This window comes from Phoca vitulina, unplaced genomic scaffold (assembly GCF_004348235.1).
Source record: "Phoca vitulina isolate PV1807 unplaced genomic scaffold, GSC_HSeal_1.0 scaffold2, whole genome shotgun sequence".
Lineage (NCBI taxonomy): Eukaryota > Metazoa > Chordata > Mammalia > Carnivora > Phocidae > Phoca > Phoca vitulina.
The window spans coordinates 47,383,305-47,410,359 of NW_022589705.1; the positions used below are offsets into that span (position 1 = coordinate 47,383,305).

Consider the following 27,055-nt stretch of genomic DNA (forward strand, 5'->3'; position numbering starts at 1 on the left):
GCTCAAGGAATTCTGTGAAATTATATATACTCCGTACAAGGTCATGAAGAAATTCAGTTTACTGTCGCTACAAAGATCATGGGGAGTTCTGAATAAAGGCTACCACCAAGTCAGATTAAAGGATACACTAACAGCATTTTTCTTAAGAAAGACAACGGATGGAATTTTATTACCTCTAGAAACACAGCAAAATTTCTCTGAGATTCTTTTCCTAGTTTCTCTGAACGTTAAAGTAAGAAAAAAAAAATGAATGCCACTTAGGAGGCATGAAAATTAAAACTTGATCATTTCATTCATAGAGGTTTTTTTTTCTACACGAAGTGAAAAATTTAAAAAAAAGTATTTGTATATTGAAACCCAATAATATTCAAACAGTTAAAAAAGCCAGCTCCATAAAGGACTGCTTGGCCTGTAGTGAACTCTGCTCAGAGATAAGATTAGCATATCATCATAAATATACCAACACTTGGCTTTTTCAAGAAAAAATAATCAGGAGCAATTTTCCAACTCTCTTAGATTGAGAGAGAAACAGACAGATCAGACAGGAGCCAATCTCTTTCACGCACCTCCATTGAACAAAGCAAGAATTCAATACAGAACTGCAAAGTCAACACAGCTATAAGAATTATCATCCTATCATCTCTCACAAGGAAAAGAAAAAAATCTGGCTTTGGACCTTGGGACAGTGATCCCAGTGGTAGTCATTTGGTGTATTATTAAAATAGTTTGAAGTAATGATGCATGTATGAATAACACTAAGCATTTGTTTTGTCAAAAATAAGAAAAGGAGAGAAAATGTCAATGAAGTAATATATAACTGAACAAATGAGATGGAATTAACATTTGCATGATATACTCATTCAATGGAATATTTAAAATGATAAATGGCTTATCTATCAAGCCAATTCACAACCTCTGAATGAATTAAAAATTGAGCTATATTTGGAGAAATGTAAAGTGATTCAGCTTTACTCTGAATCAGTTTGTCCAGGAATTTTTTTAAAGGAATTTTGCTGACTTTGTGTAAAAACAATTGATTTGCAGAATAAGGCATAGCAAAAAAGAACTGTGAAATGTTCATTAATAGAGTGTAGGGTTCTGCAAAATCTTTGCTAAATAATATATCCCTCTCATTTAAAAATGTTTTTCATATAGTTTCTAACAAGATTATGTAAAAATGCGGTCAGCGTTCATTTATCATGATTCAATTTCTTAAATTTCATTCTGTAAAAAAATTTGGATTGTTTTCAACAGATGGTGGCCTGATGTGCTGGTCATAGGAGCAGACCTTAAAAATAATACTTAAAAAATTAAAATATTAAAACAACATTGTTGTTTTATTTTGAATATTTTAGGTGATAAAGTTAAATTCACTAAGATATACTAATGAAATTTAAGATGATATTAAATCATTTGAAATGGCAGGAATTTTTCTTAAAGTTAAACAAAAACCCAGAAGCATCCTTTCAAAACATTCCTGGTTGTATTATTTGTGGTTCTTGAAGGATATGTAAGCTGGTGTTACAGGAAAGCTTTTCTAAAGTTTCTTCAAGGTGTGTTTAGAAAAAAAAAAAGTGTTTATGTGATTTAATAACTTTCTTAAGCTTCATTAAAACACTAACCTTTATTATCAAATGTCTGAGGAGTGGGGACTATGGCATAGGATCATATATTCTCAGGACACAGTGAACATTTGTGAATAACAGTAGACTTGGACATGATTTGGAAAATACTGGAATATAGGTGAATGCAGAAGTATCCTTTAATTATTTTCTTTTAGGCATTAAGGGACACATAAAAATATATTTGCTTCTCATTGAAACATCTTTTCTTATAAGGTTAAAGGTGTATTTAGAATAAGCAACCTACCACCCTAGGGATAGAAGGAGGCAATCAAAAATACTGTAAGTCAAGGAAAAATAACTTTAGAAGTTATACCTAGAGAATAAATTATTATACTTATGGTGAATGTCAGTAAGGAGGTGCCTTCTCTCACAAGAATACTCATTTAGGATAGAGATCAAATATTAAACATGAGGGGAAGTCAGGAGATCCGACCACAGTCAACTCAAGAGACCCTAAAATTTGACTTTCCGTCAAAAAGAAATTTTCAATTTGAATTAGATATTAAAATTGCAACTTTAGCCTACAGAAGATGACAGAACATCAAAGCAATGACCCAGAGAAAAGCTAGTGGGTTTTCTTTTGTTGTTGTTTGTTAATATTTGGAGATTTAAATATTGGATTTCTACCTCATTTTCCCTCCATACATTCCATGCACAAAAAGTAATGTAATGGCAGGCATGTTTAATTCATGAGTGAGGGAATCGCATTTAGATGTTGTTTGCCAAATGGAAAAAAAAAAAAAAACCAAACACAAAAGAAGCAGGAAAATCCAATAAAGCCTCCTAATAGAAGTGCACACAGTTAAAAGTGGTGGGGTGGATCATCAGAACACTTTCTTCAATCAGTGTAACACAGATCGATTTGTACATTCATATCAGCAACTTAATTTGACTTATTTCAAGGAAACATCATTCTTACTTATATTAACTTTTCAAGCGATATTTAGAGGTCATCCTCCTTTTAATATCATAAAAAATTTTGCTTCCATTAAAAAAAATTGCTGGTCAGAAAACCATGTGGCAAAATGAGTACTTTTAGACTGAATGGGATTTTGCTGAATGCATAATCTGTAAGGAAAAAAGAAAGCTTAAAAAAAAAAAAAAGCAAAACTCAACAAACTCATCTTCTTAGTAGATATCTATATATTTTACTGTGTCATTCAAATTTAATTGACAGCTGTGATTATTATGAAAAAAAATAAAGGAAAAATAAAAATGATTGGTGCAACTCTTCTAGAATGACACTGGTCCATGCTTATAAAGCATCCAATTCAAAGGTCTACAAGAGAAATAGGGCCAGCTCACAATCTACATATCCATCTGAGTGTCTCTTGCAAGGAGGGAGACATTTATTGGGACTTTGTATTTGCAGTGAGAGACAGCTTGCAATCAGCCTACTGCTTCTCTAGGTCTTTTAAGACATTGATGAAAAGGACAGAAATACGAAAACGAGAGAATGCATTTCAGGCCACTCTGAGACTAGATAGCATGACAGGAGAACTTTAAGGAAAAGATAGGGATTTTCCTAGAAAAAGCCCTGAATCTTTTTTTTTTTTTTTTTTTAAGATTGGAGAAAGTTAAATGGACTGAGTGAAAAAATAAACTCACTAGAAAAATGATAGTCAACTTTCAATTTAATGTTTAAAATTTGATATAATGTCATAACTAAGAAGGACCTCAGAGGTCTATTAGGGCAGTGGTTCTCAGATTTTGGGTGCTTGTCAAAATACACATTCCTAAACTCCATCCCTAGAGATTTATTCATTCAATATAAACTTGTTGATTCCTGCTATCGTCTAGGCTCTGGGATAGTGGTGACTGAACCAAAATCATTGCCCTTTTAAATGTATGTTAATACAAGTGGTCCACAAGTCATACTCTGAGAAACATACCCTTTTCCAACAATTTTGCTATTGGAATTATCCTTATTTTGATACTAATTTTTCATAGCACCGTTAACCTTGGGATTCAAATGATGTATGTATAGTAAAATAAAATAGAAGAGTTTATTTCCCAGAATGAACAAGCAAAACTGGTCAGGGGCCCCCTCTGCAGTCAAGACAATTGGGTTACTTCCCGCTGCTATGTCACTTGGGGGAAATTAATTACTCTAAGCCTCAATGTCATCATTTGTGAAATAGGAATCACAAAGAGTACTTAACTTTTCAGTTGCTATGAGGATTAAATGAGCTAATATCTGTAGTGACTGGTATATGGTAAGCACTCAAGTAAATGTAAATTTTTATTATCTATCAGTCAATTACTGTGATTTTACAAGTTTTCTTATGAAGCCGCCACAGTGGATCTATCTGATCTAGTCGAATCGTGGAACTTCAGAGGTGGGAGAAATTTTATAGGTGGCTGGTGTGTTATGACGGTGTTTAAATCCTACTGGGGTGGGGTTGGGGCGCCCAGATCTAAACTGCTGCAGGAACTCCATCATTGTTTTGAGCTGTTTTACCGAACAGGATTCCACATGCAATTTTAGTAGAAAAAAGTCCTGCTGTTAAGAAAAACTTGAAAATCACTGGCAATCCCAATCCCTCATTCTAAAGATGAGAAACTGAGAAAGGCAGTGATTTGTCCAACGTCACACAACAGCAGTTAGCGATAAGGTTAATGTAGTCACCAGGCTTCTTTGAAAAGAAGATTTAGAAATGAAAATATGTGTTATGATTGCCTCAAACACTTTGCAGATTGAGTAAAAATACATAAAAGCAAAAATAAAACATCTCTATTCATTCAAAACCATTTGAAACGTGGACATTCTTTCTTTCTAGGTGAAATAGATTCCCAAATACCATACAGTGAATTTTCATTTTTCTGTAGGTGTAGAGAAGAACAGAGCTTTAAAAATAATTAAAAATTTAATTCTTAGGAATTATAAATTCCAACTATGGTAAAATTCAGACTAATTCTTAACAAGAATTTATTTTTCAAAATATCAAGAAAATATGGAATTTATTTAAAAAGAAAAACATACTTTTCATGTTGTCAAAATAAAGCAATATCATTCATACTTTCTATCTTGTTAGAACAGAAACTTTTAAAATCATAAATCTCAAGAAATGGTGTTCTGGTTAATGAGAACTCTTTATTTTCACCCCTGGTATTGAAAATATTAATATGTACTTGCCCATTTTGTTCTGTTTTAGGAATTGATAATGAACCTGACAATTTTTTTTTTAATATATAGTAGAGACCCTTGCATTGTCTAGGATCTTTTTTCCTAGTATGAACTCTTATTGTACAGTACTATGCATACGGGTATAAGAGGAGATTGTAAACTACAAGATTAAAAAAAAAAAAAAACCTACCAAAATCTAAAGCCCTGATATGAGTTTATTGTGTTATTATTTGACCTATTTTTCTGAAAGGAGAAGGGATATCTTCTCTATTGAGGTTCTGTTTATTGAAAGTTTAATAATTATGAAGCCAATGACCTCCATTCTGTTTCACAAAATCAGCTAAGGGATCATAAGAGATCTTCATAGTGTCAAATTTAGTTCCTGGAAATGTTTGAATAATGTTAGAGATTATTGAAGTCTATGTTTTAAATTATATTTTTACAATATCAACAAAATTATTCTTTGAAAAAAACCCTTGTGTTTAATTACTAATTCACTCTAGAACTATATAAAATAAAATATAAAGAGCAAGACATAAGAACCAGTAATATTTACACATTTTTAATATGTTTCGTGTTAATCCTCAATACGTTTTCCTTATGAATTGATTACTTAAAAATGCATTTTTATATTCGGATGCTGGATAATTCTCAATTTTCTGCTGCTTACTCTCCATTGGTTTCAGTGTTTGATGTTTCCCCATGTTTTGTGGGATTTAAAAGTTTGCATTTTCTATTTTGGTTTCAAAATCAAATTGAATATCTTTACTTAAAATGAGTATATTAATAATTTGTCCAAAAAACTTCCACACCAGACTGTCTGGGGAGCCAACTGAGAGTGTTTGAATAGTAGGAATTCTTCTGAGGTAAAACAGATCATTTTGAACATTCTCTTGGTAGCAAGCACTGATTGAGAAGTACAAATATTAATTTAAAAAGTTCCACTATAAACAATTGCCAGTCACAATCTCATTTTAAAAGTAAGACTTACAAAATTTAATTTGATTCTAAAATTTAAAGGGACTAACGATTCTTTGTCAAATGTAAGTGAACATAAAATAAAATTTAGCAACTAATGATAAATACAACAGCTTAATAATTCCAGTTATTTAATAGTATAACTTAGAATAAGAATTGGTTCATGTTTAAAAGAAGGTCTATGACTTAAAGGAAGTTTCATGTTTTCAGATAGTAGAGGAGGAAAGTTTTACAACCAAGACCCACCCCAGAAGAAGTGCTTCTCCGTTCTGAATAGTCACATTGTGAGGCCAGACCGAGTAATTACAATTTTAATTATACCTTGCGACAATGAAATTATGACATAAATTTTTGATAACTCTCTGATTCTCAGAGAATGGCAAAAATTTATAGTTAACATACGATGAATCTTATCCAAAAGGAAATTTATTGCACGATAATGTGGATTGAATTTCATTTATAAAGCTTTTTTTTTCCTTCTCAAACGATATAAATGATGATGATTAAAATCTTCCTTCTGGACTTAAACGGGGGACTAATTTTTTCTTCTGAATTTTAGTCTTAATATTTTGATTCCTGCAGGTAAAGAGAAAGATACGTGGTACCATTCTCTATGCTAGATGGGAGAGACTGTTTAGAGTAATTGTGCAAAAGTTGTTCAGCAGTTCAACTATGGAAAGTCTTGAAATTTTAAAATCACAATTTTGGCTTTAATCTGATATTATTCAGCAATCTCCACATTCGTTAAACTGCAGAGAGAGGGGGAAGTAGTTAAGACTTCAACATCTTCTTTACTCTTGATTATAATTTCATATACTTAAACTTTAAATATGAATTGCTTTCCCTTTTTACACAAGTTATAAAAATAAGAGGCCCTGTTTACACAGTTCGCATTTTTATGAAATTTGCAGTTTGAAAAAAAAGCTTTTTAAAAAGTGGTAATTAATGCTCTTCTTGAATATGCTGTAACTTTAGAATTTTTTTTCTGAAATAGTTTCTGAATTTAACCCACTAAATATCTGAAGATAGAATTTTTATTTAGCACTAGAGTAAAACATACTAAGGATTGAAGAAAAGGAAGTTTTTTTTTTTTCTGGTTCCACTTAATTTTCTTTGTATGTGGCACCCCCTTTATGACAGCTATCAATATTATATTTAAATTTTATATATTGACAAAATGCAATCTACCTCTGTAAGCATTGTGCCATTCAACAGTACTACTATTAAATTTACATACCACAGTTTAAATTACATCCATTTTAGGAATGGTAAAATGCTAAAACTCAAGTGTCTAACTGCCTTACTGGAATGAGTACAATTTACAAATACAATAATTACATTTTAAAACCATTAACAATATTACACCTAGAAGTAAATACTGTTAAGACTGGTCATCATGGTATTGTGTGAGGGAAATCATTGCTGAAAGTCATGGACATTTCCAGCAGATATATCCCAAGTGCAGATTTTGGTTTGTTTCCATCAAACCAAAATTAAAACCTGTTTCTCATACAACAGTTCTCCATTATATGAATCCTCCAAATCCTTGCATAAGATTTTATTAGTTATCTGCCAAGTACTTTCCTGCAAAACAAAACAACATATCAGCAGGTTACCTGGTAGTTCCATAATGTGATTATGATATGGGCAACATTTTTATTCTATCTGCCCTACCCCTAGAACCCAAATACTGCATCTTACGGGGTGCAATACTAGTATAAAATATATACAATTTCTTAAGTTTTCAATTTCCCAGACCAGCTAGTTGCCTTTTCACATTTCCACGTATGAACACTTTGCAGAGGTTTGGGTTTTAGGATAGGTTGGGAGATTTGTTTCTGGATGTGGGAATCCAACCTGTTAGGAGAAGAGTAACCATATAACCTGGGTCATTTCTGAGAGTGGAAGGGTTATAACTAATAATTACATGAGTGCAGCGGGCATAAGAACCAGGAGTTATCCTGACAAGTCATTGGTAAGTATAATCACCCTAGTGTTGGAGACTCCTTCGCCAATGAACTATCATGTTGTGCCAAAAACCTGTCTCATGGAACCATATTCAGCTCATGGGCACCCACTTCTGATACCTGGCCTAGAGTCTTTAAGGTTGCTTATTTTAAAGTGAAAGATGGACCCTCTGGATTCCCGCTATGCCTGACAAATACAAAATCTATGAAGCCTTGTTGGAGGAAAAAAGTCTTCAGGTAAGAGGTAAATTCGGAGGCACATAGCATTTATTTTGTTTATCAAAATAAAAACAGTAGGATTTACTCCATTAAATTAACCTCAGTGTATATATGTGTATATAATGTATATACTGGGAATAACTGGTCATTCCTACAGAAGAAACAGAACCAGATAAGTAGCCAGGGCCTTCCTCATTCCGACTTCCAGTTTATTATCTCATTTTTGCTTCATTCTACAATCGGTTTGCTTTCTAACTGGGATGAGAAATGGGGATTGGGAGTGAAGAAGAGGAAAAGAAAGAAGATGAGCAAATCAGACACTATTCCTTCTTGAGAGAGTAGCTAAGGCGACCTATTTTTGCAAATGAAAACCCACAGGATGCCCACTTACCTGCAGCAAACCTTTTCTTGATGAGTGAGAACCGATACCCTGCTCCAACAAGTTCAATGTCACATCCAGAAAGGGTGCTTCCTTCACTTGTGAACTGCACGACCAACGGGGAGGGTTTGCTTGGGCCTTCAGACAACTGAAATCTCGCCAATAAAGAACCCACCCCTATAAAAAGAGTATCATTACAAGATAGCAGTCAACACAACATGCTGGATATAGCTTTGGAAATTGTATTCAAAAGTTAACATACAAAATCTAACTTACTAGAAAACAGTATATGTTTCAGTGACAAAATGCTGATGAATAAAATTTATGATGAAATATCATGAGGAACTTTTTTTGCACACTGATGAAAGTGTAATTCAACCAAATGGTACTTCAAAATTTGGAATCATGTTCCTTGGAAGGCAATATTATTTTCCTAGTCAGAGGAAAGTGAGAAATACCTCAACTACCAGGGAGTGGAGATCTGACACAAAATGAAAACATGTCTCATTAAAAGCTCTTCTCTTTTTGAAGTATGGTCTGTTTGATGTGGGGTTGGGCAGAAAAGGGGAAGTAGAGGATGCACTGAGGAATTATTTGCTTTTTATTGGTTGAAATGAGTATACACCAAAGCAAAGTGAAATATTTTGCTTGCTTCTAACGCTGTATATTTTAATAGTTTTCTAATACCTGAAAGTTATTTCAGCTTTATATATTAAATAAAGTAAGCCTGTGATTACATTACCTCCATTTTCTGACTTCTGAGAAATATCAGGAATCTTCCACAATATTCTTTGTTGTTCAGCATTCCTAAAAATAAAATAGGTAAAAGGCTTTTTTGTATATGCAAATGTTTTGTTTAATGGATACCATATTTTTTCTAGATAGTGTTAATTTAAAAAAATGAATCTTGACAATATTAACTACAATTTAAGCATTATCTATCTATGTATCTATCTATCTATCCATCCACCCACACATAAATTCTCTTTTTTCTGTTCCTTATTGTAACTAGCCACAACACTGTCAGATAGGAAAACATATAGAGGACAATGCAGTTAAATTTTTTGACACACCTACTTATCATAGATGGTAAGTCTTAATTAATTCAGGAAACTTAAGTTTTAGCTGTCATATGGATGACTTTTTTTTAATGTTCTATTTTTTGCTTCTGACAATCACATGGAAAAACTAGAATACTTTTTCTAAGAGAACAAGTTCTTTTTAACAGCTACTATCAGTACTCAGTGTCTCTTCAGTGGCTGTTCCCATACCTTCTCTAGTGGTGCCTTTTTAATAGTCCAGAGGCTACAAAAGAAAACCCTGCATTTCTCAGACGCCCCTGCAGTTACGGTCCTAGACGCAGATTAGGGTCCACCAATTACAGGCACTGCTTGAGATTTGGAGGATGGAAGGGGGGCAGAGGCCCTTCTCCTGCCATATTTGTGGTTCTTTCCTGCTAGCCAGCAGCCTAACTGAGACGTGGGGGTCTTCTCACAAAGTGCTGCCTGCAGTCCAGCCTCCAGTTCTGTGAGTGCCGAGAAGCAGTTAAGGCGGGCGGGTAGGGACTTTCTTATCCTCGGATCAACGTGGCAGTGGTGAGTTCTTGAATTCAATGGCTCCATGGGCAGCTTTCTGATTTCTCCGCTTCTTGGTTGTGGCAGAGGGAGCACCTTCCCTGGCGAGTCAGTTCTGCGGCGTTCTGGGACGCGTTCTTGGAGATCCAGTCGAAGGCTTATTCCTCTTGCACTTCCACTGTTGTGTGAGCATTTAATCCCTGTGTTAAATCCTTCTCTGCTTAAAATAACAGAATGGTTTCTGTTTCCTGCCCTGAACCCTGACACACAGGCCTGCTGGGGTGTCGTCCTGTAGGAAATAAAAACGCTAAGAAGGCTGTGAGGCCTTTGCCCGGAAAGAGCCGTTTGGGAAAGAGAAAGGGGACTGGTGGCTCCTTACCAGACTGCGGGTGGGAGCACGGCCTGGAGCTTGGTGACTCCTCCATCTATGGGGACCAGGAACTGCACGTTGTTGAGGGCCACGGCAGTTGTCATTGCATCCGTATTGTATTTGTAATCTATGCGCAGGTCAGTGCTGGCCGGTTCGCACCGCCAGTTCACGGCCAGGTTCAGAGGTGTGGACTGAATGCCCTGGGCAGACACCTTGCCAAACGACAGGAAAGAGAATATTTAAGGCTCAACTGTTAATCTGAAACAAAGCCAGAAGTTGTGATTATCTCCCATAGGAAGGTTCTGAGCTGTCAAATGTCATCGTGTGGTTGGTGCTGCTCACAGATGAGCTCTCTCAGTAAATAGCACCATGAAGGGTGCCCTGTGAAAGGGAGCTGGGTGCTGCAGGGAAATTGTTACAGATTAAAAACAAAACCAGTTGCTAAACTCTCTGTAGCACTTGAGAGTTTACAATGCACTTGGGTCAGGTAGGGAGGTGGTAGCACACTGCTTAGGAGCTGAGGCCAAGGAGTTAGATAGTCTTGGAGGTGAGTTCTGACGGCCACTTACAAGCTCAGTGATCTTGGGCCAGTCACTAAACCTCTCTGAGTCTCAGTAATTTCTTCAGCTGCCAAATGGGAATTATAACAATAATATCTACCCATAAGCTTGTCAGGGAAGATCGAAGATATTTTATGTGAAACAGCATAGTGCCTCGCACTTAGTAAAGCATTAACATTTTCATACACGTTACCTATTAATACTCTTATCATACTTGCGCTTCATAACACACCAGTGGGTGAGACGAAGCAGGTTACTGTCACTCCTTTGGGATTTGCCAAAGTGAGCCCTTGAACCCATATCCTCTAACTGGAAGGGGTACATTCTACCGTCTCCCTACCATCAATTCTAGTTAGAATCCACTGTGAGTTTGACCAAGGAAAAGCCATGTTTGCAGAAGCAACAACATTGTCTTACCTAAAGACAATAATACCAACTTGATTTCTGGATTCAAGGTGAAAAATTCGTAATGTTATTATTTCTCAACTATTCACTGTGATGATGAATAGCTTTAGGAGATTCTTCTTTTACCAGCACACTCACACCGCGGGGGTTGTGTGGGTGATGTCTACACCCTTGGGGTTTTATTCAGAATATGAGTTTTGCTGATTTTAAGTAAACAGCTCCCTCTAGGCCTAGCAATGCCTGCACATATGGACACCATGGGGAAGGGGCCTGAGGGCAGGCTGAGCTTGTAAGGCAGCAGTGGTTGCTGCAGAAATAAGCCCAGATATGAGTTCTTGTATACAATGATAGGCATGGCTTTTGATGACAATTTTAGTTAGACTACCATTATACGTTTTTAAACTTTAAATGTTTTTTGTAGCATAATCCTCTGCAAATGAACTTTGCTTTGGAAATATGTTATTTAAGGTAAATCAAAAGCAGAGCAGACAGACCCCTCCCTGCCCGTTTCTGCGCTCTGTCTCAGTGGTGGTTCTTGACTTCACAGTGGCTCCTCTCCCCAGTGATGGCGCTTTTTGGGTTTGTGTGGGAGTGTTTTTGATTGTCCCAGGCCCTGGGGGATGCTCCTCGTGGCCAGAAACTAAACATGCTGAGATTTGAGGGCAATCCCACAAAACGCTCCTTGTGCCTCCCACCCAATTCCTTGCATCCTTGGAAAACACCACCACCACAAATAAACAACAGCAAAAAGGATTCCTCAGAGCTCACTTTAAAACAAAATGGCGGGGCACCTGGGTGGCTCAGTCGTTAAGCGTCTGCCTTCTGCTCAGGTCATGATCCCAGGGTCCTGGGATCGAGCCCCGCATCGGGCTCCCTGCTCCTTGGGAAGCCTGCTTCTCCCTCTCCCCCTCCCCCTGCTTGTGTTCCCTCTCTCACTGTGTCTCTCTGTCAAATAAATATTTTTTAAAATAAATAATAAATAAATAAATAAAACAAAATGGCAAGCCTAGGGCTACTTACATTTTACAAATACTTTGAAATATATTACGGTATTAGCTCCTCACAACAACTTACAAAATATCTAGGTAGGAATTGTTATTGCCCTTATTTGCTGATGAGGAGACAGAGGTTCAGGGAGATTAAGTGCCTAAAGTCAGTGGCCGGTAGGAAGCTGACTTAATTCCAGAATGCAGTTTCTTGCCTACAATTTAATACTTTACACCAACCTCAGGTTGCAATAGGTGAATTCGGTCTACTTCCTAGATTCACTTAATGACAAATATGGAGACTAAAAAAAAAAAAAAATCCCACAGCATTTAAGAGTAAAAAAAAATGTTTTTAATCAGAAGTGACAATGTAGACGTGTCTTTGTAATGAATGTTTGTGAAAGAAAACAAGTACAGGTTTATTTTTACCCCTCTGGGCATAAAGAGCCATGCATGTGCCTCGAAATTTAATTTCTCATTCAGGGAAACATTTTATTGGAGTTTGCTTTTCTTGCTCTTTTTCATTTCTCTCAGAAGCTTAAAGCAGTCACTAAATGTGTTTAAATGTTTGGGGGAAAAAAAAGTTAAATAAAAATGCATTTTTTATTATATTTTAATTATATAGGTGATGAATTTCTGTGGTATCATGTTTGTTCAGTATTATTGATAATGTCCAAAGCTTAGAGGATATTATTCTTACAGGACAAACATTCATTTGCATTTTTGTAAAATATTCCATCATGTAGATACTTTACTTTTAGTGGCTTCCTTACAACAATATAAATAAGTGTTTTCCAACCCGGAGGGTATATTACCACCACAGTGAACTAGTTTACCAATATTTATAATCTCAATTATTGGAAGTTTCTGCCACTTCATTTTTGTAGTCTCCAAGTAGCCTTTTAAGTTTATTTTCTTAAAAATTATAGCTTTTAAGTTATATTAAAAGAAATGCTATTTTATTTACTTTTCTTTAATGTTAGACATGTTAGAATATACATTTATAATGTGAAAGAGACACCCCGACCATACGAATAGGCTTACCTGATATTTGAGCATGTCCACATTATAATATGTAGCCTGGGGTTTTTGTTCCGACACTTTCTTTAGGTGAGTCATCAAATTTGGCATGTTTACCCAGAATTCCTTGGTATTGGCATCATTTTGAGTATTATCGCTATTTAGTTGGGAAGAAAAAATTATTGAGTAGCATCTTGTGACAAATATCTACCAAAAGAAGCATCTTAGCAAATTGTCACCTGATTTCTATCTCCATCTTTGCCAGTCTGTAGAGATCATATTATTAGCAGTAGTATAGTTTTAGTACAATTGCAGTTCTGAATGGCATTATATTAATAGATTAATACCCATAGGGAGGCATGATTGTATTGCTATGAATCTCAGTGAGTACCCAGTAATATCAACCAATCCTGATGATAATTGGTTGCTTTAAAGAGTGAATTATATATTAACCCAAACTTAATAGCCCTTTCTACATCACTAGTTTTCCTCTGAATTAGTCAGTTAATGCAATCAAGGAGCTGAGTACATTGATTTTTTTTTTTTTTAACTTGACTTGAACAGTAGTTTCTCAGAAATTACTGAGTTAAATATTCGGCCAAATGTAAACACAGTTTTTATCTCCAACTGAGGGGAACAGGGCGATACTAACACTACCATGGTATTTCATTGAAGGACATCTAAATCATAAAACAGTCACTGCACTTACAAGATGATCCTGGAATGTGAATGATAATAATCATGGTAGTGAAAATAGAGAAGTGCAGTCTTGATGAATTCAGGAGTTTGGTATTCCTAGAGATTTGTTTTGCTCAGATGTCTGTCCACACGTCCTTCACCCAATGTATCTTGAAAATGCTTGTCTCAATGACAAAAGGAATCAGGCAAGAGTGTGAAAAGCCTCTGCTCACTTCCCACATAATGAGGAAACTGAGGGCCCAATGAATTCAGTAACCTGACATATGACTCACTTACTGAATGACAACTAGAGGTTAAGAAGACAGAGGGTGATAATAATAAAGTGATGACGGCAGGGGCGCCTGAGTGGCTCAGTCAGTAAAGCTACTGACTCTTGCTTTCGGCTCAGGTCATGATCTCAGGGTTGTGAGACTGAGTCCCCCGCTGGGCTCCATGCTGAATGTGGAGCCTGCTTAAGATTCTCTCTCTCAGGGCGTGTGGGTGGCTCAGTCGGTTAAGCCTCCAACTCTTGATTTTGGCTCAAGTCATGATCCCAGGGTCGTGAGATCAGCCTTGTGTCTGCTCCGCGCTCAGTGGGGAGTCTGCTTGAGATTCTCTCCCTCTCCCTCTCCCCCTCCCCTGCTCATGCTCTCTCTCTTTAATATAAATAAATAAATCTATTTTTTTTTTAAAGAATCTCTCTCTCCCTCTCCTTCTGCTCCCCTGTCCCCAAATAAATAAAGTGATGAAGGCAGGTGAAAAGTAAGTTACTATGATTCCACCTCCAAAAGTCAAACAAATTAAGAGAGTGAGTCATAAAAAAAATCAGGGCTTTCTTTAAAACTGCTACTGATCTGTTAGGAGGGACTGGTTTTGTGGCCCAAATCTGAGTATGACCCATGTGGTTCTGCTGTGCCCTGGTATGGGTTGCTGAGAACAAAACAAAGCTCTCTAACTCTGTAACTCTGATGGAAAAGACTCCTGGCCCCTGAGACTTTGTTCCTGGTCAAGCTGGGCTAAGGATGCTGATGAGGGCTGTCTAAACTTTTATTACCTAAAAGCATCCAACTTACCCAGAGGCAGGAGATAAGAGTAATAGAAAGTCAGTGAAATTAAGTAATTTGCTTAAGGTTAACAGCAAATAAGTAACAGAGTCAGGATTCCAGCCCAGGTCAGTGGACCACAGGCCATACTTTCCCACTGTACCAAAAAGAGGTACAGAATTAATATCCAGCAACATGTCATTAATATGTACTAAGTAGATCTGAATAGCTGGGAAAATTTCAGTGACACTATTTTTTAAGGAAATGTTTATTCTAAGTTTAATAACAAATGAAGCTTAGTCCCATACCTACAATAACTCCTCAGAGAACTTGCTTTAATAAATATTCAAGAAAGCTTTGCCAGTGTCAAATAGAGATGTCAGTTAGATAGAGACGCAATTCTTGAATGCAAGATTTCAAGAAGTCTTGAAAATTCTTTAGTCTCATGATTGGTTTAGCAATTGTTCCTGAATTCTTTACAAGCAAACCCCTTTTGTTAGGGAAAAGTAGACGTAAACTTCAATTTGGTCCCTCTCGAGGCATTGCAAACCTAAATGTCTTCAGGTGCCAAGCTGTTATCCTAAATGGAGTCTTGCAGAACACATAAATGAGAGAATTGGCTGGGTCTGAGGCTTGTACTGCAACTGAGAATAATACTTGATTGTGTTGCCTTTTAAAAACTCAGGACAGTAGCAGTGATGGTGGAACCATCCTGCATAACAAACCCTCAGAGATTCCATGACTGTGCTTACCAGTCACAGTCCTGACACAATAATCAAATATTTAGAGTTTATAAGGTCCAAATGAATGAGGAGTGTTTGTTTTTGTTTTTTTGTCTTAGCAAATAATAATGTAAGGGTCTATATAGTGTTTTGTCAGACAAAAACATACTCAGAGTGTGATTTAATTCAATTCATAGGACTGATATATTAATATAAATATAAAACTCTTGCAAATATGCCTAAAATCTTGGCCACGTAACTACCTGAAGATGCAACAAAAACTGTGACATTAGTCTTATTAATAAACAAACCAGTGAGATGGTGGCACATAATCCCTAATTTCAGATGGAGGAATCTTGAAAAATAAAAATAACTGGTTCAACTGGGTGTTGTATATTAAGTGGTGAATCACTAAATTCTACATCTGAGGTTAATATTACACTCCATGTTAACTAACTGGAATTTAAATAAAAACTTGAAAAAAATTAACTGGCTCAATGTGCACATCAAAAGCAGGGAGGGAAACTTGAAATAAGAAGTTGCTGATTTCTAATCTTGATTTTTTTATGTTTATTTTTCATTTAATGGGTGACCATTTCCTTCCATACTTTTTTTTTATTATTATGTTATGTTAATCACCATACATTACATCATTAGTTTTTGATGTAGTGTTCCATGATTCATTGTTTGTGTATAACACCCAGTTATACTTTTAAACCTGGAATCAAGTTTTCTAGTTAAACCATGGCAATGACCAAAGAGGGGAAGGTGATCTTCGTAAACACCTGAAAGACCTGTGACTGTTTTGTCACCACTGGAATGAAAAAGTCTCACTCAGTGAAGAAAGTGACTACGTTGGTCCTTCAATTCTAAATACCAACAAACTTTAGTCATTTCTTTTTTCTTTTCTTTCTTTTTTTTTTAGAGAGAGAGCGCGTGCGTACATGTGTGCATGCGTGAATGGGTGGGGGGGACACCAGGGGAGGAGAGGCAGAGGGAGAGAGAGAATCTTAAGCAGGCTCCACACAGGAAGCCTGCTTTCTCACAACCCTGAGATCATGACATGACTCAAAACCAAGAGTCAGTGGCTTAACCAACTGAGCCACCCAGGCGCCCCAACCTTTAGTTATTTCTACATAAATATCCAGCTTGACTAAATTCTTTAAATCATAGTTGAGTTGTTCATTCATTCAACAAATGTTAGTTAAGTCTTTACTGGATGCCAGGCGCAGTGGAAGATATCGAGGATGTGATGGTGATCTAAGAGCTGTGTTCCATTCCCTCATGGATTTTACAGTCTAGTGGGGGACATGGACGAATGAAGAAACAGAAATAAATATATAATTATTAATTCTAGCAAGGGACAAAGGGGAAGAATAGGGTACCTTGAGAGAGAATAACAAGAGGACATATTTAGTTTGGGGCTGGGGGCTGGGGGTGGAGAGGGAAGTGGAATAGTCAGGGGAGGCCAATCAGAGCTGAGATCTGAAGGGTGAGTCAAGGTCAAGGTGCAGAGGGGTAGGAATAGTATTGGAGGCAGAGGAAGCAAGCACACAAATTCCTGACGTGGGAAAGGACTCCGCCTGTTCTTAAGACTGTCAGGTCTGGCTGGACCTACAAGGATTCTGAGGCAGGATGGTGGGAGCTGATAACAGAAAAGCAGGTGAGGGTAGATGACGCAGGGCTTCAAAGACAATTGTACTAAGTTCCCATTCTGGTACAGACGCAATGTGAAGCCACCTGAGGATTATGCATGGCGATCACCTGATTCACCTCAGGAAAAGTCATTCAGCTGCTGTGTAAAATATGTAGGCATGGGGCAAGATTGGGTGCAGAAAGGGAAGGAAGAAAGCCATTTCAGTGGTCTGGGAAAATGACAGTGGTCACTTGGACAGGGGAGGTCACAGTAAAGAGAAAAACATGGCCACTTTAGAGAGAGATTTTTAAGTATAATATCAGGACCTGATGGAGAGGAAGCTGTCAAGAATGACATCTTCTGTCTCATTCATTGCCAATAATTAACTTGTATAGCTGATCATTTTTAATAGCTTCATACATGTGTATGTTTGGGTGAATCTGCACGTATGTAGGTATGATAAAGACATCATGTTCGGATGTAATAGTAGAAAATGTGAAAAAGTATATTTATACAAACCAACTCACATAAGCTTCTTTGAATATATGTAAAGTTCCATCGAAACAATTACCATGACCATGAAATTATATTTCACAAAAAAGACTTTCAAGCTCATGTGAAGAATAGCTCAGGGTTCACATATCATTTGATTTTAAAAGATGCTACTACAACAAATGGATTTTATTCCTTTTATTGGGCTGATTTCCCACCATCCTTATCCACTGTTTACTGATGGTCAGTAAAACAGACCATGAATAAACTGTCACTAATACAGATTCTATTACCCTAAATGTCTCTTTAGCCACTTGAGATAGTTGGCCATTAGAATACATGTAAGCATCTGCACACGAGCACCCACTGAAGACTTAGACAGGTGGCAAAAGCTCTGGGTTGAATCTACAAACATATCGGAGTAGCGGTAATTTCTCTACCAGGATACATTCTTGTTAAGGTATATCCCTCATGTAAGTATCCAGTGCTAAGCTATGCACATCTCTAAAGAAATTGTGCAAAATATATTTACCAGCAGAGAAGTTGGGGATTTGGCAGGACGTGTTCTAACCTGCTGAAATTTATCACCCGAAAAGTCAGAGCCGCTGGTGATGGGTTGTTGGCAAAGTGTCTGGTGATGCCCGCAGGAAAGGACAGAACCATTTCTCCAGTAATCTTCACGATACACCTGGCATATCAGAACACAGGAGAGGAAGGGAGAGAGGGAACCCAGGTCAATATGCTGTGAATCAAAACAGTTGTGAGAAAGAAATGATTTATGTAACAATATTACATGGCAGGAGAGACCAAAGGTAAGCTCTTACAATTCCACTGTCAACTACTAAATCGGTTCTAAGACCCGAGAATGCAAGGTTTGTGTTACCACGTATCCAAAAGAGTGGTCATTTGCTGAATGTGTTTTTGAACTGTCAGAAGAAAAATGCAGCGTTTGTCTTTCTGTAGATAAGTCTGTATGTTCACCTCACAGATAGAATCATCTGTTCTGATGGTTCTCTGTCTCTTCGATTTCTGAATCTTTGGCAGCATATTTTAAGATATTAAATCAATTGCACAATGTCATCACACAACTCACTGGGACTTATTTTAGTTCTCAGTAACATGATTGGTGCCCTGAGCATGTTCTTTTCTGTACTCGAGAGGTAAACTTCTTGCTTCCATTCAGCTATATCTTTATCCCATGTCTATTTGGCTGAAATTGTAAAAATCAGTCATATAAGTTAGCACAATAGGATGATAATTTGGAAGGAAGAATAATCCTCTTTCAAAAAGGACTTTATTGAGGCATAAATGACATAAAAAAATGGCACTCATTTATAGTGTAAAATTCCATAATTTTTGATATCTTATACACCTGTGAAGCCATCATGCAATCAAGTTACTGAATGTACCCAGCATCCCTAAAAGTTGTCTCCTGCATTTCTGTGACCCCTCTCTCCTGCTCTTCTCCATCCTTCCACTCCCTATCCCTAAGCAATTGCTAATATGCTTTCTGACACGACATATTAATTTGCACATTCTAGAATTTCATGTAAACAGAATCATAAAGTATGTGATTTTTTTTTTTGATCTGGCTTCTTCTACTCTGTAATTATTTTGAGATTCATCCGTGTAGTGTGCGCATCAGTAGTTCAGGGCTTTATTGCTGCATAGCATATGGTTATACCACAGTCTTTTTTCTTTTTGATCCTTTCATTGGTTGACATTTGGATTTTTTCCAGTTTTTGAGTATTACAAGTAAAGCTGTGATGAATATTTTTCTACAAGTCTTCGTATGGACATAGGCTCTCATTTCTCTTGGTAAATGATATAGGAGTGGAATCCCTAGATCACACTGAAATCAAGTAGTATTAATCCACCAACTTTGTTCTTTTTCAAAATTGTTTTGGCTATTGTAGGTCCTTTGCACTTTCATTTCAAATTCATAATCACTGTGTCAGTTTCTACATGAAATCAATGTAGGTCCAATTCACCCTTTATTGCCTGCACAGAGCGAATTATTATTGGGCCCTTTAGAGACTTTTTCTTTGCCAACAGGCACTATGTTAAATTTTGTCAGTAGAGGGCGCTGAAAAGACATTGCAGGAGGAAGAGATTTTTTTTCTTTCCTGGTTGCAGGGTGCTTGCTAGGCAGACTCCTGCAGTAGTTAGGGCATATCTCGCGCCAGGCTCTTGCAGTGCAGGAGGCCTGTGTGTGACCTCCGTGGTGCAGGGGGCATCCCCAGTGTGTGGGTATTCCTGCCCATGTGGCTTGGATAGTGCCCGGGGGCACAGGCAGCTTCCCTAGCATCTGCCTCCTGGAGTACATGTGTCTGGGCTGTCCCAGTGCCCAGATCCTGCAATGCAAGTGGGTTCTCCAGCTCAGCCTCCTGTCATGTGCACAATAGCCAAAACAAGAACTTCTATAACTTTAAGTTCAGGAGTGTACACTCTAGGGAACTTGGGGTTCATAGATGGAAACTCTGCTCACATCTGAGTATAGGGAACTCTATTTGTCCCGTAGTCACCTCGTATGGCTGTGTAATGGTGATTAATGAGATACATGTGGCTCAGGGGAGATGGCCCTTGGAACATATTTAAAATAGCTTATGTGAAGAACTGCTACAGCCTTGTACGTATAAGGCTGGGGTTGAGGTAGAGGTGGGGGGCAGGTGAGCTTCCTAAAGTTGCCGTGTCGTCCCCCCTCCCGCCCGCCCACCCCTCATTCAGATATTATCATCCGTAACTCTGCACTGCTCTGGATGAAAATTCTGGTTTCTGGAAGTTTGCACTTCCATCTCTTCTGGAGAATACTGCTGATCTCCCAGCTGGGGTGCCAATTCTGCTGTCTTCCTTCTCTTTTAGATACATAAACCATGCTTTATTTACTGGTGCTGAGCCCAGACTTCCCCTTAAACCGAGTCTACTCTTGATGTTTTTCAATATGTGGACGTGCAGGATATGATTCACAACTCTAGAAGACAACAGTAATTAGTCAGAGCACTTGTTAGATCAGACTTCAGCATCTACCCTCAATCGGTGTGTTGTCAGCAGCAGCGGTTCAAATGTTCTCTAATGGGTAAAGAATCGCTCAGTTGCTTTGCCAGGTTGCTCAAAATGAGATCTAAGTGGTGTCTTGGTGGGGGATAAAGTTTCTCTTTTGAAAACTAGTCCGTGAGGGGAGGGAGTGTTTATTAAGTCAGTAACCGTTTATCGACTCCTAATTGTATAATTTTTGTTTGTTTTGAGTGGGGAAGCCATTTTAAAATGAGCAAAACAGCCCCTTTCTTCAAAGGGCTTACAGTGTTGGGCGACTGCTGAGAGAAGTAGTCAATACAAACCAACGTAAAGCACCGAGTTTCTTCATTTATATTACATTTCTGGATTGCATCTCAGCTGTCACAGGCAAAATTTACTGATTTATTGATTCACCCAGTAGCTATTTATGGATCTGAAATTTTCTATACAAAAATGAATATTTCCAGCACATATTCACTAAAGGAAAATCCTTGTTTAATGATTGTTCCTATCAGTATGCAACGTGGCTACATTTCATCTGTGTTTGAATTACTGAAATCTAAAATCCAGCAATTTGGAGATATTAACAAACTCATGTTACGAATAAAATTTGAAATCATGTGAATCCCAAGAAATGAAACACTTGTCAAGAATGGCAAAATTTCGGGCGCCTGGGTGGCTCAGTCGTTAGACGTCTGCCTTCGGCTCAGGTCATGATCCCAGGGTCCTGGGATCGAGCCCCACATCGGGCTCCCTGCTCTGCGGGAAGCCTGCTTCTCCCTCTCCCACTCCCCCTGCTTGTGTTCCCTCTCTCGCTGTGTCTCCCTCTGTCAGATAAATAAATAAAATCTTTAAAAAAGAAGAGTGGCAAAATTTCAGTCACCTGGCTAAGTGACTCATAAACTGGGTTCTCCCCATGGCCACGGGCACTACCACATTAGCCAATCGACAGACATGCTGGCCAATTTTGGTCAGGAAAGGTGTGAATCTGATATATGTGAGGTCATCGGAAGTACATCCCTGACATGAATGTGACTTCTGTGTACTGCTGTGATAAGTAAGCCCACGGTCTTCTTTTCAAGTGTACGTACCCCTGAGCAGACGCAGCTTCCCTTCCTTTACTTACAATCCCCTTTCATTGGCTCAGATCCTAGGCAAACTTCTTTTCAGGTTTCAAGACTCAGTTCAAAGGCAGGGCTTTCTGAACCCTTCCTTAATATTCTCTTTATTCAGCCTTCCTTACTTCTTCCTTTCTCTAAGTTCATTGGACAGAGGTACAGATTTTTTTTAAACTGTTTCATCGCTTCTTACACATATCTGACCCACTATTGTGAAGGCAAGTGCTGTGTCTTGGGTTCTAGAAAGGCAAATGTGCATGACACAGAACATAGTGCAGAGTAGGAACTCAATAAAATGTCAAAATAAGTTCACACATGGAACAATTATACATAGGGTGACTATACAATGTACCAGGTATTACGTAACGCCCTGGAATGGGCAGTGAGAAACAGGACAAAATGTGGTCTTTGCCCAAACTTCCAGTTTCATTGGGGAGACAGACACTTGAATAAATAATTGAAATGTGATGATAAGGAAAGGATAGAAAATAGCTAAGAGACGTAATTTTTCCAGGGGAGTAAAGAATTAATCCCTAGCACCAGGGTTGTTCAAATAGGAGCAAATAACGGGAGATGTATTCCCCAGCCAACAGCAGAAGTTAAGGACTTCTCTGCCAATGAGCAACCGAGAAAGTCTCAGGTGTCAAAATGCCTCCTACAGGTGTTGTCAATACTCAGAGAAAGAGTGTAACTATACTTGAATGGATTACATAGCATAGCATATAACAATATAAATAACATAGTATATATATTTCGGTTTCCAGTGTATGGTCTGAAAGCAAATGGGGAAGGCTTTGGGTGCAGGATGAGAAGGAACCACAGGCAAAAGCAAATCCACATGGTTTTTCTGTATCATTTCTCTATGTGGTGCTGTGTTTGACTTTATCCTCCCCCTCCCCCACTCACACTGTGATAGAATTTTTGAACTTGAGATGTTTCCTTGAAAGTGAATAACAAAGGAACGGCAATTAAAATGATTCACTGCCTGGAGCTGAAATTAAATTTAGAAGAATGTCACCTCATGATCTGTTCATAAATTTCAGATCTCATAATTTCAATGAAATTTACCGAATCTCCCGTCTACCAATATGCAATACATACTGCAACTACTTACGGCGATATAATTGAACACAGACTCAGTATATGCAGTCATCTCAAGTCAAAGACTCAGTTCATTTGGAAGGGCATAAGAAAACACCAGTATTAATTTGGCTCAAGTACCACATTGCTGGAATGCCAAGGTCATGGATACCAGGCTCCCAGGTGCACACCTGGCCACACTGGGGAAACTGAAACAGGGTGAAGAACCCAGCTGGTCTAGGCACAGACCCACAAAGTGACTGGTAGGCTGCTATGCCACTCCTTTGGATTTAAAGAAGATTATTATTAAAAGCTTCTTAACTCCCCTTGCACCATAACTACACCTCTCCTACAGTGGGCTATGTATTATGTTTATGCACAAGTCTTATTTTCACCGATATAAGCCCTGTCTAGCACAATGGCAGGCACAAAGCTGTCATTCTGTAAGTGTTAGGAGAGTAATTCAACTCAACTCGTTCAGCAATTACGCCAGGTCCTGCTTTAGATGCTGAGCATGTAAGAACGAAGAAAATGCTCAAAGTCCCAGTTCTCATGGATTTTACATTCTAGTGGGGAAAGAGACAGACAGTGGACACTGAAAACATGCAACATGTTAATTAGAGAGAAGGGCGATGGGGAGGGAGAAAGTGCCGACAGCGGCTGGGGAGGAGTGTTGCTATTTGCACAGGATGGACAGGGAAGGTCTCTGGTACATCTGCTGAAGAATCCTGAAAGAGGTGAGGGGGCAGGTAACTAAGATACCTGGAGCAGATTTCAGCCAGGCTGAAAGAGCAACAAATGCTAAGACCCTGAGATGCAGATAGGGTTGGCCTAATGGCAATATATGAAGCCAGTGTGGCTAGAGTGGAGTAAATAAGGACACCAGTGATGCAGACAAGATCAGAGAGGTGGGAGCTGGAAGGGGAGAAAGGTCTTGAAGGACAGATAATGGAGAGCCTCATAGACCATTATAAAGCATTATCGTTTTACTTTGGACAGGATAGGAGGATATCGAGCAGAAGAGTGATATATTGAGAATAGATTTTAGGGGTCAAAAGTGGGAGTACTCTGACTACCAATTAGGTCTCTGAATAAATGAATTAATGAAAGCCAGTTAGTAAGCAGACAAAAAAAGAGCTTATTTCTTGTGTGATTCCCAGTGTTTTTCATGCTGGTATAGACACCTTTCCACACTCCTGACTACTCTTATTTATTTATTTATTTATTTTTTTGGAAAGAGAGTTTGGGGGGAGGGGCAGAGGGAGAGGGAGAGAGAGAATCTTAAGCAGACTCCATGCTCAGTGTAGAGCCGGAAATGGGGCTCAATCTCATGACCCTGAGGTCATGCCCTGAGCTGAAATCAAGAGTCAGAAGCTTAACCGACTGGGCCATCAAGGTGCCCCCCTGACTACGCTTATTCTTTAAAGGTGTGTTTCTACCTGCCTTTGTCAATTCCAGTCAGCCTGAGCTTTAAAGGTACAGGTAGGCCAGTCAATAATAAGTAATACTTAGAACTGGTATTATAGAAAGTTATGCAAATTCTTTGTTTGAAAAAAAGTCTATAGAACAAACATGTGTATGTGTATATGAAGTGTATATACAACTTACTCACATGGTGCCTACTTGCTCTAACGGTTCAAATGCATACTCTGTATGAGGCAGCTTTTAATTCCTATTGATATGTGGATGTGGCAAATTACCTTCCTGCTTTGAAGATGAAAGAGAAAAGACATAGGAGAAACCAGGGTGCGACAGACTGAATGTTTGTGTCCTTCCAAAATGTATATGCTGAAATCTAATTTCCAGTATGATGGTGTTTGAAGATGGGCCGTTGCAAGGTGATTAGGTTATGAGGGTAGGACCCTCATAAATGAGACCAGTGCCTTTATAAAAGCGACCCTGAAGAGCTCCCTACTACGCCCCCCCCCCACACCCTCCCATTTAAGGTTGCTGTGAACCAGGAGCCTGCCTCTGGTCAGATACTGAATCTGCCAGAGCCTTGATCTTGGACTTCCCAGCCTCAAGAACTATGAGAAATAAATTTCTGTGGTTTAGAAGCGACTCAACCTATAGTATTCTGTTACAGCATCTCAAATGGACTAAAACACACCGGATTCCATAGTTTTGGTTTGTCTACAATAGTTCGGGCTTAGAATAAAATCTAAATGTTGTAAAAAGGGACATGACATTTAGGGAGGTTGATAGATCCCACTGTCTCTCAATAGGGCACTTAAAGGTGGAGTTACTAGTCATATTTCCCAGCATAATACTGTTAGATTTAGGCTTATAAAAACTAGTGTTTCTGAAGTGTAAAGAGGATTTCACACTTAATCACAAAAATTCTCACTTAAAATATATGTGGAAATCCAAGTTCTAATTATACTTAATTATCACTCTTTAAAAAATTTTCATAAAATGGTCTACTGTTCTATGTGAACATTTTCTAATTCTCATTTCCATGGATACTAAGGTCTTCTAAGCCCTCTTCCTTGTAAGTAAAAAATAAAAAGCAATTCTCTCCTCAGGTTTGTCCTTTGTTTATCCATCACATTCAGATCTGGAATTGTGTTAATGACACACATGAAAGCCAGTTTGACTTTGGTGTTTTGTTTTCAGTGTAGACTAATAATCACTCTTAATTTTTTTTTTTTTTTGGATCATAAACGTCTTTGTGAAATTGATGGATGTTATAGACCCTCTCTATGGACAAATGTACATATGCACACACACCAAGATATGCAGTATAATTTCAGGGAATCTATAAACTTCCTGAACTCTATCCAGAGAAATCCTTACAGGAAAGCAAAATATTTAATCATATTACATATGCATTCAGGTCAAGTTCACTGTCACTGTGTACTGAAATAAGTGAAATCAGGCTCAGTAAATAAGGAGTGGTGCATTTTTCTCTAGAGTTTTTACTTTGCTGTGATTATAATTTTTTTGGCCAGTTTTTCCTTAGTTAGTAAGCGTAACATATAACTTGTCTTCTTACTAATCTCTGTGTTATGAAATGTGTGTTTTTCCAGATTCTCATTCCAGTGTACCATTTCTCAGTTTATATGTGAGTGATTCCCATCCAGCAAAGACTAAGACAATAAAGACATGATCTATACATTTACTTTTATGAGATAATAAATTTTTTTGCTGTCGACGGAATTGGGTTAGGATTTTCTGTAAACTTGCAACCAAAACTGAACCAGAGATTTCTAGGGAGCAAGATACTAGATTATCAGTCCTTTTGGCACATTTTTTTAAAAAGCAGTGAATTAATAGTTCTAATTTAAAATTTCTCCTCCATTCTATGTATGCCACCTGTTATTGTTAACCGAATTTTTGTTTGTTTGGTTGGTTCATTTTAGGATAAAGAATGAAATAGTTATATTTAGGGTGCCCCCTTCCCCCCACTGAATAGGCTAGAGTTTGGAGAATACAGTGGATGAAGCCCCAGGCTTACTTGCTTGGATCTGCTCCTTTGAAGTAGGCATTGACCGTTTCTGTAAATGCTGCTGCAACAGGGAGGGTGTCCTGGGCTCCCATGGTTAGGGGGCTGGGTCCCCTGGAAGAACCTGCACGAAATGAAAAACTTTCATTTATTATGGACATAAGAGACATATTAGTATATGTGGAACTTAAAGCCCATTTAAAAAAGGATTAAAGGATGAAATCTATTACTGAAAAAACAAAATGTGCTAAGAACCACATGTGTGTATTCAACATAGAGCTCAAGTATTTAAAAGGAAATATTTGGCTGGTTTACAAACAAACACACTTGAAATTAATCCAATTACATATTTTTCTAAGAAAAAAAATCCAAGCAGAAGAATAAAGTCATAGGGGGTTTTCAATGTTTTACATAAAGCATAAGGCAGTATTTGAATGACAGTTTGTACAGCAGGTAGTAAATAAAGAAAATTATTAGCTTCCTATTTGAGCACTCACCCTACACTCAAAACTTTTTTTGTTTCTTTATTTTAAAGAGACAATGGCCATGGGGTACCATGTCACACATTGTCCTTTTCTGGATTATTTCTGTTTCGAAAAGCTCAATTACCTTCAGA

At 37.8% G+C, this 27,055-nt stretch overlaps 1 protein-coding gene across 20 annotated transcripts in view; it reads right to left on the bottom strand.

The window, feature by feature from the left end:
* Positions 1–931: 931 nt before the first annotated feature.
* The window catches only part of SGIP1 (SH3GL interacting endocytic adaptor 1), a 199,283-nt gene continuing 173,159 nt past the window's right edge, over positions 932–27,055 (bottom strand). For all 20 annotated transcript variants that reach the window (XM_032426797.1, XM_032426806.1, XM_032426802.1 and 17 more), the window contains 7 exons: positions 26,452–26,563; positions 18,314–18,469; positions 13,235–13,367; positions 10,249–10,451; positions 9,038–9,102; positions 8,308–8,472; positions 932–7,314 (listed from right to left, as the gene is read on the bottom strand). In XM_032426797.1, the coding sequence (XP_032282688.1) occupies positions 7,292–7,314; positions 8,308–8,472; positions 9,038–9,102; positions 10,249–10,451; positions 13,235–13,367; positions 18,314–18,469; positions 26,452–26,563 (857 nt within the window). In that variant the 3' untranslated portion in view covers positions 932–7,291. The remainder of the gene's footprint in view (positions 7,315–8,307; positions 8,473–9,037; positions 9,103–10,248; positions 10,452–13,234; positions 13,368–18,313; positions 18,470–26,451; positions 26,564–27,055) is intronic.